At 40.3% G+C, this 14945-nt stretch overlaps 1 protein-coding gene across 5 annotated transcripts in view; it reads right to left on the bottom strand.

Moving 5' to 3' along the window:
* The window catches only part of ADGRD1 (adhesion G protein-coupled receptor D1), a 482082-nt gene that overhangs the window by 117050 nt on the left and 350087 nt on the right, over nucleotides 1-14945 (bottom strand). For all 5 annotated transcript variants that reach the window (XM_069961003.1, XM_069961004.1, XM_069961007.1 and 2 more), the window contains one exon: nucleotides 218-284. In XM_069961003.1, coding sequence (XP_069817104.1) covers nucleotides 218-284 — 67 coding nt within the window. The remainder of the gene's footprint in view (nucleotides 1-217; nucleotides 285-14945) is intronic.

Below are 14945 nucleotides of genomic sequence, written 5' to 3'. Positions count from 1 at the left end.
TTTAAACTATGAGTAGTCCAAATACATATACAGTATTTTCCCTTTGTTCCAACATTCTCATTTTAACCTTTTATATAGCACAGCATCAATTACCTTTAGAAGTCTAGGTACATGGCATCCACAACCTTTTCCAGATCCATGTGGGCTCATAGGAGCTAACCAAAACTCTTAAAGCTAAGCTGTGTCATAAGGCTATATGTCTGTACTGTATACTTACTTTTCTCCAACTCCATAGCTGTCCAGAGCAGATGTTGCAGACACAATACAGATAACCAAGGAAGAACCTGAAATAAATAATTTTTAAGATATCAAAATGAGTGAAATAAATAATTTAGCTATACAATTCTTTGCACAATATGCACTGTGATATGAGCTCCAGTAAAGAACAAAACAACGCAATAAAAAGAGTGCTTGGGGGTGATGTACACAGTACGTTACTAAAGATGGCTTTTGGATGGAGAAAGAGTTACTGATATACTTGGTTTGCAAGGTGAGGAGCAAGGAAGAGGTTACAATATGCACTAAGCTCCTAATGCTGAGAAACAAGATGTTTTGGGTTGGGGGAATTACACTGCAACACTGTGAACATATAGCAGTTGCTACTCTTTTATTTAAACATGGAACAGGTGCTCTGAACTTTATGGGTGGTCAGAGATGAGAAAGAAGCCTTGATTTACCATTGAGGAACAGTGTAGATTATGTTCGGCAGATAGACTGTCTCAGCTTTTAGACACACAGCCCATACTCTCTCCCAACTGCACCTAACCACATAACACTAGCTAAGCCAAATCAGGAGCAAATCAGCTGGCTATATCTCGTGATTGCAGCAGGTCTCTGGCGTAAGACCTGGTGAAAGCTTTAAAGTGAATGTACCACCACTACATTGCTTTTGTAAGCAATAGGGATGCTAGTACCGTGGCCCCTTTTTGAACCACAGCCCGGTTCCCGCATACAGCACTGATCTATTACCCAGCACTGTCTGGAGTGCACTGGCACACCCCCAGTGTAACGAAACCCCCTCCGCTCTGTGAAGAGGCTACATTACAATCAATCAATGGAGCCGCATCACAGAGGGGATGGCCGATCGTCACCCTGGGGGCGCACGGGCCCACCTTCAGTGCTTCACTCAACTATTGCTTGGTAATAGACCGGGGCCATACACAGGAACTGGGTCACAGTTCAAAAAAAGCACTGCGGCACACTGTGGCATCCCCATGCCAGCGCCAATCTAACCATATAAAAATCACAAAATTGATGTCCCGGTGGTACATTCGCTTTAAATTTTGACATGTCTGACCACATGTTATTTGACAGTAAAGCTTTAACGTAGATGCACCTTATTGTAATATACAATATAGTGACAAGGTTTGACATTACTGACGCCATTATCGATGCGTAACGGTGGAAAATGGTTCTGTCACAGATAACTCAAATTCTTGAAAGTTAAAGGAACGAAACAAAAAAATATATATAAAGCACAAATAGCCAGGTTAAAGCAATTACAATCACATCTATCTTTGAGGCTTCGGAAGTAACATATCAGAGAATTGTATTATCAGGTGTCAAGCAGCTTAACCTTTTTTACCTTCCTGGAACTGATAATTGTAAGAAGTGGTAAGGTTCATTTTTTTATTTCACTCCCAATTTCTTTGGTAGAGATAATGGTGGTAAACACTCAAGTTTGGCCTTTTGAATTGCCTTTGTTATCATTCAATGCAGAAATTAACCTTGAAAATATACAAAAAGCGATGCTGCACTCCATGATAATCCTTCCCTACAGCTATTAATTTTCATTTCTTCTTCTTTAATTGCTAATGATGTGGCACTTTTACAAAGATATTCTCTATGAATGTTAAAGGGATTATCTGGTGTTTGGAATTTTTTTACATATTGTGGGTGGTACATATAAAACAATAAACTATGCTTACCTGTCCACACTCCCCCAGTGTCCTTCTCTGCTGTTGCCGGTGTCCCCTGGTGACTGCAGAGCCTCCACTTCTGAGATGAACTTCTGAGTCCCAGTAGTGACAGACAATCACTGTGACACCCCGTGGCCAGTGATTGGCTGAGAGGGCTGTCACTCCTGAGACAAGTTTGTCTCGTAAGTGGAGGCGCTGCAGTCAGTGAAGGACACCGGCAACACTAGAGAAAGACACTGAAGGAGTGAGGAAAGGTAAGTATAACATGTTCATTGTTTTATATGCACTGGCATCAATATATTAAAAAATGCAGAGCCCAGGACAACCCCTTTAACATAGAAGTTCTAAACATTAACGATTTGAGGGGCATCTGACACATACAGTGTACAGATCTCTATCTCTATATTATTTTCTACATACAGCAAGTGCAGTTATATGGGAAATATAAGACATAAAAAAAACACAAATATGCAACAGCTCATAGCTAATGGCAAGACATAAACCAATACAGACCATCTACAACATAGACAAAAAGACAAAAAAATTCTTGGTCAGCTCTCCTATAACACCGGTCACACTAAGCAGGAGCACGTTTCTATGGTTGAAAATGCAGACACACAATAACACAAAAAAATGTGACAGCTCACTCCTAATAGCAAGACTTGAACCCAATACAGATATGAAAATCGCTAAAAGCAGGACCCCCTAACTGCTAAAGAAAATATCCATAAAAACAATGAAACTCTTGGCATACCATTTGCAAATATTGTGTATTAGCCCACCACGGTAAGATTGTCTCATATAAGGGATGGGTTCCATCCCGTGCATGAGCCCACCTTACCTTGATCGTTTGGCCGTCAGTTACTGGGCCTTAAGAGCTGCTAGGAGGGATCTGATAATTAGTGATGAGTGAACAAGCTTGGTACTTGTTCGAGTATTAAGGTACTCGACGGTGCTCAATGCTTGGACAAGCATCTCGCGATACTCCATAAAATGGCATCATCCTTTTCCTGCAAGTTTGGGCGCTATTTCTCAGCCATTAAACATGCAGGAGACTCTTTGGTACATCGTGCGATGACGTGGGACCCATGCATGTCGATAGTAGCGATTGGTTGGCCAGATCAGATGACCCAGGCATATAAGAATCTGGGACGGTGGTGCTCGCCTCACATGCATGCTGGAAAAGATTGGGGACAGAGCTGCTGATTGTCAGGGAGAGCGTTAGGGAGGGAATTAGCGTTCCAATACGCAGGGAATACTAGACAAAGAACACAGCAGCCCTTATAAGTTTGGGTCCCCTGCAAAAATGCTTGAGTTTCCCAAATGACTTCATTTTATTACTCACTCATCACTAGTGATAGTGTCATCCTGTAGATCACAGGAAGTTAACTGATCCAGGACAGACCATTTCCAAAGACACATTAATCTATGCAAATTTCTGGTGGTCTGAGTACTGGTCACATGACCCATCTACAATAATGTAACATATGGATGCAGCTGATCTGGAGTGAAGCAGATGGCACTGTAGGAGCAGCGTTGATTGATAAGTGTGCATTCTATTTGGGGGGGGGGGGGGGGGGGGGCCACTTCAGTGCTTCTTCTAGAACCAAAAAGACAAAGTAACATATTAGTGCCAGTTGAGTATTTACTCTGCAAAGTTTTCTGCTTCCTTGTTTTCCTTGAAAACAATTCTTAAGCTAAAGAAGGATGGAGACCTCATTTAACATTTAATGTTTTATCTGAATCGCACAACAAAATACAGACTTGTGGAATGTACAATGCCCTCTATGCCACCTGCTTCACGGTAATCAGCAGCTTTCTCCTAATGTGTTGTGGCTGTGCGGCATGAAGTTTAATTCTCTCTTATAATTCAGTTCTCTTTCATAGGGCCTCTGTAAACACCATTGCCGCTTACAGTATGATGCAGTTAGCGTAGTACAGTGTTGTAGTGGAAACAAAGTGCTTTTTAAGCCTGGGAAGTATAGAGCTCCCATACCTCCATGATTTCCCCAAAAGTCCGACCACTGCTTTCACATCAATTACCGCTCAAAGAAAAATCCATCTGTTTTTATGTTATATATTTATACTTATTTTTTTTTATATATAAAGATTTTACTGATAGAGATGAGTGAGTACTAAAATGCTCGGGTGCTCGATATTTGAGACAAATATTTCTGGATGCTCAGGTGCTCATTTCGAGTTACGAACCCAATTAAAGTCAATGGGAAACTCAAGCATTTTTGCAGGGGACCAAGGCTCTGCACAGGGAAGGTTGCATGAAAACCTGGAAACACGGCGGCATGCATGGATGCCTCTGGGGCTAGCTAATCCCAACATTACGCCAAATCATGTGAGGATAGGTATAGCTGAACTACAGATCCCAGCCAGCCAGGAGAATCAGAAACAGGACAAATTGACTACTGACAGCTGCAGTACAAGTCCGAGCCAGCAGCCAAGAGTAGTTAAAAAAAAATGTTTTTAAAATTTTAAGCCCTTAGAAGGACTGTTGGGTTCTTCGTGTGGGATTCCTGCCTAACCGCACACTAATTCCCTGCCTAACACTCTCCCTGACAGACAGCAGCTCTCTCCCTAATCTCTTCCAGCCTGCGTTTGGAGCGAGCATCACAGGACCTGATTCTTATATGCCCAGTTCATCTGATATTGCCAGCCAATCGCTGCTATCAAAATGTAGGGTTCCCACATGATGCTACAACCCTCCTGCATGATGATTGGCTGAAAAAAAACATGCAGGAAGAGGAAGATGCCATTGTCTTGAGTATCGCCAGATGCTCATCCGAGCAACAAGCACCATCGCGTACCCTAATATTCGAACGAGCATGCTCGCTCATCTCTACTGATAAAATCATTGACATATAGATTAAACTGAAAATTCACAGTCCAAATTTTGGCTTAATGTGCATTCCATAAAATAGAGCAAGTACACAGTGAGCATGGAAACCTGCTTAGAACCTTTCTACTTATGAATAGTAGAGATGAGCAAACTTTATAAAAGTTCAGCAGGTTCACCAAACTTTAAAGCAAAGTCTGAGGTCAAACCTTAACTGAACTGCACTGAAAAAGCTAAACAACTGCAGGCATTTAGTTATTTAATTGTAGTTCAGCAAAATCTTTAATGAATAGTTAACTGTCCAGACCGCACTTCCCCGTGTCCTCCTTCTCTGATCTCCAATCACTGACTGAGACGGGACAGTGTTATGGCCAGTGATTGGCTTAGCAGGCTGTCACTTCTGGGACGATAGTGACAGCCCACTCAGAGGATTATTGATTACAGGAAACAGATCACTGATCTCAGGGAGACCAGCCAAAGATAACACTGTCGGCATTGCTCCCTAAGAAACATGAATATGCAAAAAAGAGAGCCTGTGAAGCCTCATTTAAGAGTCTTAAAACACAGGACTAGTCAGATATCCCTCTGGGAAGGAGGGATTTTTTTGATTATTGGTTATGGTACTGGTATTGGTCTCAGTAAGTGATTACCTGAGCGGGCTGTGGCTCTTGTCTCAGGAGTGACAACTCGCTCAGCTTATCACGGGCCATAATACTGTCCCATCACAGTCAGTGATTGGCTGAGCAGGATGTCACTCTTGACATGAGCTGATTGGCTGGCCAGTGATTGGCTGAGGAGGCTGTCCCCCTCTTCTTGGCAGTGAGAGCCCACTCAGCAATTACTGGCTGTGGCGCTGTCCCATCTCATTCAGTGATTGGATGAGCGTGCTGATGGCATCTGGAGACACCGGAGACCAGGACACCAGGGGAGCACAAACAGGTGAGTATACTCTTTTTTGTGAGTGTGTATTCAATTGTGCAGCAGGGCCGGGTCAGCACAGGGCATACCTGGGCAAGTGCCGGGGCTCAGAAAGGGAGAGAGGCCAGGTGTTCTAATATTCAGCTCACTCACTTTAGTGCAGGGTGAGGGGATAAACATCAGAAGACAGAGAAGGAGCAGGATCTGCACAGAGAGAAAAGGGCGAAAGACCTGATCACATGACCTGAAGGTCCTCAACCTTACAGAGCCCAGCAGAGAGGAAGGGGGAGAAGACTGATCTGTAATACTGTGTGTCAGTAATGTGTGTTTGTGTATGTTAGTGGTGCCTCAAGTGATTGTGTATAGTGTGTGGATGATTAGTGTTTGCATACTGTGTGAATGACGGGTACATAGTGGATGGATGGGGGGGGGGCACTGAGGCTCCCTCGCCCAAGGGCCCGCAAAAACCTGGAGGCGGCCCTGTTATGCAGCTGCCATCTCTACAAACTCATTACAAACTTTTCATAAAGTTCAGTTCGGTACTGAAACAAACTTTTTGCAAAGTTAGTATTGAACCTTGGTGGTAAGATTCGGTTGGCTTGTCTCTAATGAACAGAAATAATTAAGTTATTCTATATTCCACCCATTCATTACTCATCAAGAGAAAATATTACTGTATTTTCATACCCTAAAGACCTTATTTTACTGTATCCAGCAGTGGCTACAATAATCAGCATTTGTCCACACATTTAGTTTGATGCTTTTAAGGTGTGTTTACACAGACAGATTTATCTGACAGATGTTGGAATCCAAACCCAGGAATGGATTTGAAAAGAGGAGAAATCTCAGTCTTTCCTTTATGACCTGTTCTCTGTTTATAGTCTGTTTCTGGCTTTGGCTTGAAAAATCTGTCAGATAAATCTCTCTGTGTAAACGCACCATTATCCTGTTTTATCTAAATGATAACCTGAGACAAAACTGATAAAATATTAGATAACTAATTATAACATATTAGATTAATCACATTAGTAGTGCCATCTGTCCAGGATGACCGAACAACAAAAATTTTGCACATGAGTTTTTATTTCCCTTAAGAAACACATGCGGGCTGCACATACTTCAGGGGTGTTCAGGTTCACTTTACAGCATGACAAGGAATCAAACCACAAAATAACACACTCCTAACCTTTCAAAAAGATCCCATAAGAGGTCTTAATAACCCTATTAATCATATGCAATCATTCGAATTAGGCAAAGAAATCACTTGGCAATTTTGTTTTCTTTTAGAAGCCAAGCCAAAGAAAAAGTTTTACTGAGATTTTCTTTCTTCGTCTGGATCCAATCCAGCAGCAGTATAGAATCCTTCAAAAGGAATAAAATGTAAAGTCTAATTTGTAACATTACTTTTATCTCTTGCCAAAATAATTGTATTTCGGGACAATAAACATGGAAATGCATAAATCGATCTCGTTACCACATCTCACACGAGCGTTATTGGTATTTCTAAGATTTGCCAAGAGTTTGGGGTTGTAATGCAGGCGATGTAGAATAAAGCTGACTCGTGGCCATTACTAAATTACACCATGGTTGTCCTCTGCAAAAATCATTCTCTCTTCCTCCTCCCCCAAGGGACAAAAATCCCATTTCCCCCCACAACTGTGATCAAATTTTTTACAGTTTTTTCCAATTAAATAAGTATATGTCCTTTAACTCCTTTACGCTTAGTTAAGACATATACATTACCCACAAAGCTTGATACAGTTTAATATTCCTACTAATAATTTTGTTTTTTGATGGAATGATCACTATGCCTCCACGTATTTTATATATATATATATATATATATATATATATATATATATACACACACACACACATATATATATCACAAATCCACCGGTCGGAATAGCAGGACCTCCCAGGGATGCATAGTCTCCGTCAGAACAGCCCACACCTGATTCTCAACGTAGCAAAAAAAATAATGGGGTGTGGAGGCAACATCCATCCAGTGAAAAAAACTTTATTTTAGCCATTGCTTATAGAAAAAAACACAACGTTTCGGCTTTAACAATCCTAATCCTTGAGAATGGCTGAGAATTGTTAGAACCGAAACGTTGTGTTTTTTCTATATGCAATGGCTAAAATAAAGTAAAGTTTTATTCACTGGATTGATGCTATATATATATATATATATATATATATATATATATATATATATATATATATATATATATAAAATTTTTGTCCATACTTTATTATGTACCAATAGTGAATGCTAAAGAATCTAATAAAAACTCTTCACACCAGACACATTCCTCAACATGCTATTTTATTGTATTTTTTTGTAGTTATTATTCTAAATGGGCTGTCATTTTCTTCAAGGTACAGTATGTTGGGCCGCATGTTCTTACATGCGGCCCAACATACTGTACCTTGAAGAAAATGACGTAACTAAATGACGTAACTAAATGACGAAAATGAAGTAATTAAATGATTGGTCCCTTTATATTTTAAATTTAAAGATTGTAAAATATCGATTTTAAGAATAAATATGTCCTTTTGATAACAAACAGGTATCTACAGAAAATGACATATACTAAAAATATAGCAAAAATATTTTCTCAAAAGACAAAGAGAAAAAAAGGTTTAGTCTCTTGAGGTGACAAGTCTTAGGCTATGTTCACACTACGTAAAAGTACGGCCGTTGTTGCCATCGGTAACAACGGCCTTACTTTGTACGGAGTGGAACACTGCCTATTCTTCTATGGGATCCCGGCTGGTGCGTATACGCATAGTATACACTCCGTCCGGGATCCCATGTGGCTCCGCAAAGAACTGACATGTCATTTTTCTACGGCTGCAATTCAGTGAATTGCGGCCGCAGAAAGACCTGTCAGTTCACACAATGAAGCGAGCGGCTCCGGCTGCTTGCTTTATTGTGTGCTATGAGAGTTCTGATGCGGGCGCGCGCTGATGTGCCTGCATCAGAACACTGCGCCTGGAAAGATCATCCCGCCGCTACTGCAGTGATGATCTTTGCAGAGACCGGCCGTTCCGTGACCCGGCTGGGTCACGGAACGTCCGGTCTTTCACGTAGTGTGAACATGGCCTTAATAAAAAAAACTGAGAATCTGGAATAGTCTACCTCAGGAGCTGGTCACAGCAGAAATGGTCGAAGGCTTCAAAACCGGTTATTAGGGTGGGTTCACACGTAACTGATCCGTAACTGATTTCACGCTGCCAGTTTGCTGTGCTCCAGCTTTCTTCTTGGGCTAAAATTACATGTGAACCCACCCTTAGACTATTTCTTAGAACAAAATAACATTAAAGGGGAACTCTAGATAAGAAAAACTTGTTTTCTATTAAAAGTACATTAAAAGTTATATATATGTGTCTATACAATGTATTACCATATCTGTACAGTTCTGCCACACTGGTAGCTGATAGAAATACAGGAAGTGAAAAAAATGGCCCCGTGCCAATTCAAATTGTCTCCTGCTCCTTCTGCTATCCCCCCCTTAGGAGGCAAATCTTCTATGCCTCTGTCTCACATTGTGTGTGTTTGCTGAGATCAGGCTGATGATGCAGACAGGGGGCAGGGCGTGATGTCACAAAAGGCTTGGCTGGATCCCCCACTCCCCTGAGTGATCCACCATCTCTGACCGGCCAGATGCAGGTGCAGCACTAATTTTACTGATTGTGATAGGTAGGGGACTGTAATGATCAGCTGAGGGAAAGCATTGCATTCTGGGAACTGCTCAACCAGGAAGGACAGAAACACAATACAGAACCCCCCCCCCCACACACACACACACACACACACACACACACAAAAATTGATTTTTGGTAGTTTCAAAACTGGGATAGACAGGAAAGTAATTCTATATGCTTCTGCAGAAGTTTCATTTCTTTAACCTCTACCTGGAGTTCCCCTTTAATGTGTATATATAAGTTAAGAATTCTAAAGTGCCTAAACCTTCCCATACTCCTCCCCTTCATCTACACATTCTCCTGTGCTTTAGTTGAACATGATAGACATGTGGCTTTTTTTCAACTATCCTTTGTAGCCTCTTTATAATAGGTAGAGATCAGTGATCCTCAAGCATGATCAAGTCCGATCGCTCAGCATTTGAATACTGGTGGCTGAAGAAGTTGGATGCAGTCCTAAAAAATCCAGAAACACATGGATGCAGCCATAGGCCATAGGCTGTATGGGCTGTAATAAAAAAAAACTAGCCCTAAGTATGTGCTCTTCAGATAGTGTGTGGAGTAACTGCAAAGAAGAATACGAAGAAGAAGCAAATAAATTTATGAACAAAAAAATATTTGCTCATCTATTATAATCTGCACATCTGAAACCGTTCAAAATCCGAAAACAGGCCCAGGAGGACACATTGTAAAACATTTTTTCATACATTTTAATACATTTCATGAAGTTAATAAACAATAAACGGAGTTTCACAAATCTTCATTCAAACAATGAAATCTAAAATCATATTGTTATATTCATCAAATATATTTTCCCCACGCAGGGGGCTCATATCACAGTGGATATAACCAGCATGGTTTAATGAGAATTAGGAAAAAACTATAAATCATCATTAGTCTTCTAAAGTCTATTTTAACAAAACATTTAGGGAGAATAATATCTGTATTATATCAGTGAACAATCCTGTATTGGTATTCCATTGGTAAGTGGAGTAGGACCAACCAGAAGATAGGGAAACTATCAGCAGGTTCGAATGTACAGTACAGACCAAAAGTTAGGACACACCTTCTCATTCAAAGAGTTTTCTGTATTTTCATGACTATAAAAATTGTAGATTGTAGCGCCATGCTATTCCATCCAGTCTGCATTTAGTTGGACCATCATTTATTTTTCAACAGGACAATGACCCCAAACACACCTCCAGGCTGTGTAAGGGCTATTTGACCATAAAGGAGAGTGATGGGGTGCTGCGACAGATGACCTGACCTCCACAGTCACCAGACCTGAACCCAATCCAGATGATTTGGGGTGAGCTGGACCGCAGAGTGAAGGCAAAAGGGCCAAAAAGTGCGAATTATCTCTGGGAACTCCTTCAAGACTGTTGGAAGACCATTTCAGGTAACTACCTCTTGAAGCTCAACAAGAGAATGCCAAGAGTGTGCAAAGCAGTAACCAAAGCAAAAGGTGGCTACTTTGAAGAACCTAGAATATTGTTTCACATTTTTTTGCTATGTATACTATATAATTCCACATGTGCTAATTCATAGTCTTGATGCCTTCAGTGTGAATCTACAATTTTCATAGTCACGAAAATGCAGAAAACTTTTTTGAATGAAAAGGTGTGTCCAAACTTTTGGTCAGTACCGTACCTGTTGTGGCCGAGGTGTTCACTCCGGCGATGGTCTTCTTATTCTTCTTCAGGAGTTATTTCTTCCACAATAAACATGATAAATAGTACTTTAAGTGCTTTGGGGGTGTGCACAGTCTCGCCAGCCCACCGGTACGTTCACTTGTACGTCCACACCAATTTGCCTGCATAAGTAGGCAGGTCTCTGTCCTCGGAGAGAGTAGGAGAGGACGTACAAGTCATCAGGCTGACAGGATGGTGCACTGAGGGGGAGAGGACTGCCCCACTAGTTCACCAAAAAGACCAATGCCACCCACAAAGGGGCATCATTAATGCAGCACATTGGCATATTTGATTACCTTTATAATATTGAAATGGGGTCAAAATTAGCCTTATGTCTCTTTAGACCCTATTACACTGGATGACGATCTGCTAAACTAGATAGTTATCATCCCATGTGTTTGGGCCAGTGATCAGCCGATGGATGAGCAAGTGGACAACCGTTCAAACCGTCTGAAAATCTGCCTTTGGTGACACATCTCCCCGTCTAATAGGAGATGTGCAATTGGCAGTTAATTATAGCAAAGGGCTGCAGCCCAGGCAGCACAATCATTGAGCCGTGTAATAGACGAGCGCCGATATAGTTGATCGGAGATCATTCACATCCCACTTTGAGCCATGCAATATGGCCTTTATTGTAAGAGTAATTGCAAATGCTTATTAAATCAGACAATCTGCATTGTCAAGTTGATGAATCCTAATTTCCATATGTATCTTACATAGTAGAGGACAAATCCATTTGAAATTTGGGTTAAGCAGATAAGTTCATACCTAAATATGGGGTAAAATTTGGGGGACACTAAAAATAGCATTAACAGCTATACGATCTTCAGAGTTTTGCTTTAGGCTATGTTCCCACTACATAAAAATAATCATTGTCTTTCTGGATGACCTCCATTTTGTGTCCCTACAATGGTGGCTATTTCACAATGATGGCCGTGATTGAACAAATATTAGCCATCATTATAAAATTATTATTATTATTTGTCATCAAAATGACAGGCGTCAAGTAGCTGGTAAAAGACGGCATTAGGACACAGCGAACGATCAAGCGAACGATCAAGCGACGAGCGATAAATCAATCATCATGATCGTTCAACAAGTTCTCAAATCGTTGTTGGTTGTTCACTAAAAGCAAGCAGATCACTTCGTCTAAACAGTCTTTCAACAATTTACCCTATGTGTGAGATGGGCTTAATATTCGTTCGTTTGTTCGATATACAAATATCGGGAGCTATTCGAATGGAATTTTGAATTCTCGAATATTTCACTATTCGCTCATCCCTAGTAAGGAGTATAAGTATGATGCCTTTGTATGTGGCATGGTGTAGTAAATTAATCACCTTCCTAATGTTGTAGTGTTGGGGTTTGAAGCCAACTTGGCTTTTTGTATCAGCAAGGGTAAGTATCGATTTTCTCTAAGCCAAAACTGCAGTGAATAATCTGTAAACTAAACTGAGAAGCAAGAGATTCCCTTCCCACCAGCTCCCCCAGTACTGACTCCATGGAAAACCTTGTCCTAGCAAGTGAACTCCATTGGCGTCTTATCAGCCCGGATAACTCACAGCTTTGCAGGGAACATTAGTGAATATTTAATCCCTTTCAGTTGCAGTCTTTTTATATATATATTAATGAAAGGAGACCTTAGATTTTGAGTTTCAATTGCATAGTCAGAAAAAATCTGAATCTTTAAATTATTTTAAAAAAAGTGGTACTTCTTGTGATCTAGCCTCCTCAGGGTCAAGGTCTTATCTCTGTTCCTGAGAAATAACAAGATATGGTTTGCTACAAGGGTAATGGATGCACCGGGAACCTGTGCTTTCTCTCTCTCTCTCTCTCTCTCTCTCTCTCTCTCTCTCTCTCTATATATATATATATATATATATTGGACAGTTTTGATATTAAGATTTAAAGCCTTACTGTCATTTGTAATAGCATCAGGATTATGAAAAGTTATTGATCACATCAGGTCTCACTGCTGAGACCCACTGTGATATGGAGATACAGACGGGGAGAGAGCACAGCAGTGATAGCCACGCCACGGCCCACCGGAGATCCAGCTCTTTTACTAAACAGTCTGTAATGAATCAAAAGAGTCAGATTTGATTGACAGAGTAAATGTGTGCTGCCACACTCTCTCTTCGGCAGTATCTCAGGACCACAGCTGGTCTCAGCTATGAGACTGCAACAGTCAATAACTCCTGAAATGTCTGAGAACACATCAAAAGTTATTACAAACGAGGTTATAATAATGCTTTTATTTGTAATGCACCATCTGATTCCACAGCATTGAACATAATTTGTAAATTTTGGTCCCTGTCCCCATAAGGGCCAAAAAATCATTTTGGTGTGGGAGGAAGCCAGAATACCCAGCGAAAACCCACACAAACCCAGAGGGAACATACAAACTCTTTGCAGATGTTGCTCAGTGCTAATCACTGAGATACCATTCTGCCCAGAGTAAGGGTCCTATTATGGTGCGTTTACAACACAGATTGATTATTGTTAGAATTTCGCGATAACGATCGCATTTGAGCGATAATTGCCTTGTGTAAACACAGTGAACGATCAAGCGACGAGCGAAAAATCGTTCATTGTGATCTTTCAACATGTTCTCAAATCGTCGTTGGTGGTTCACAAAAAATTCGCAAATCCCTTTGTTTAAATAGTGATTCACCGTATGTGTGAGATAGGCTTAAGCGGTCTTAAAACGATGACAGTAACAATTTTTCCAAATGATATATCTTTCCGTCTAAACGCTGATTGTTATAAAAAACATATTGTTACTTCAAAATCGTTAATCATTCGATTGGGCAAATTATCGCTTTCTGTAAACGCACCATTAGACAAAACGATTTTTAACAATTAATGATAAACTATCACAAACGAGATTGTTTATTATCAACCTGAAATCGTTCAACATATTACACAGAACAATAGCTGTAATGCTGCGTTTACACGGAACGATTATCGTTAGAATTTTCGCAATAACGATCGCATTTGAGCGATAATTGTTCCATGTAAACACAGCAAATGATCAAACGTCAAGCGAGAAATCGTTAATTTTGATCTTTACACATGATCTCAAATCTTGGTTCACTAAAAATTTGCAGATCTCTTCGTGTAAACACTCTTTTAAAGATTCACTCTATGTGAAAGATGGGCTTAAGCGATCTTAAAAACGATTGCAATAACGATTTTTCTTACAAATTTTCCAACGATTTATTCATCTGATCGCTGATCATCATAAAAACCAAATCGTTGCCTCAAAATCATTAAACGATCGATTGGGTGTATTATCGCTTCCTATAAACGCAGCATTAGTTACAATCGTTACTACGATCGTTTACGCCATCTGATCCCAGCAAAAGAAGGAACGATGTGGAATTACACTGAACGATTAGTAAGCGAATGCGGAGTTACAAAGAATGAATCAGGAATTACAGCCAACGATTAACAAGATTTTAGGGTCAGATCCAAATCAACGACACTCAAACCACTTTTTGAATGTTACCTAAAATTACACGGAATGGCTATTGTTTAAATTCCAACAATATAATGATTTTGGCAAAAAAAGGATGAAAAAAACGGATTGCAAAGATGTAGTGTGAACCCAGCCTAACCACAAACAGATCCTTTACACATAAAGTAAAAAATGACAGGAAAAATTGCAAATGCTTTAAAAAAAAAACAACAAAAAAAACACATTGACAGGTTTTTTTTGAGTCCGGAAAAAGGCCGCACAAAAAGCACATGGCCTCATTTTAGTTCCTTGCTCTGCCCCTGCCCCTCTCAATACACCATTGCTATCCCTTATATGCGCTCTGTAACTTTAACAAAAACTTCAAGAAACAAAGACACAAA

This window comes from Dendropsophus ebraccatus, chromosome 3 (assembly GCF_027789765.1).
Source record: "Dendropsophus ebraccatus isolate aDenEbr1 chromosome 3, aDenEbr1.pat, whole genome shotgun sequence".
NCBI lineage: Eukaryota > Metazoa > Chordata > Amphibia > Anura > Hylidae > Dendropsophus > Dendropsophus ebraccatus.
This window is presented reverse-complemented; position numbering and strand designations above follow the sequence as displayed.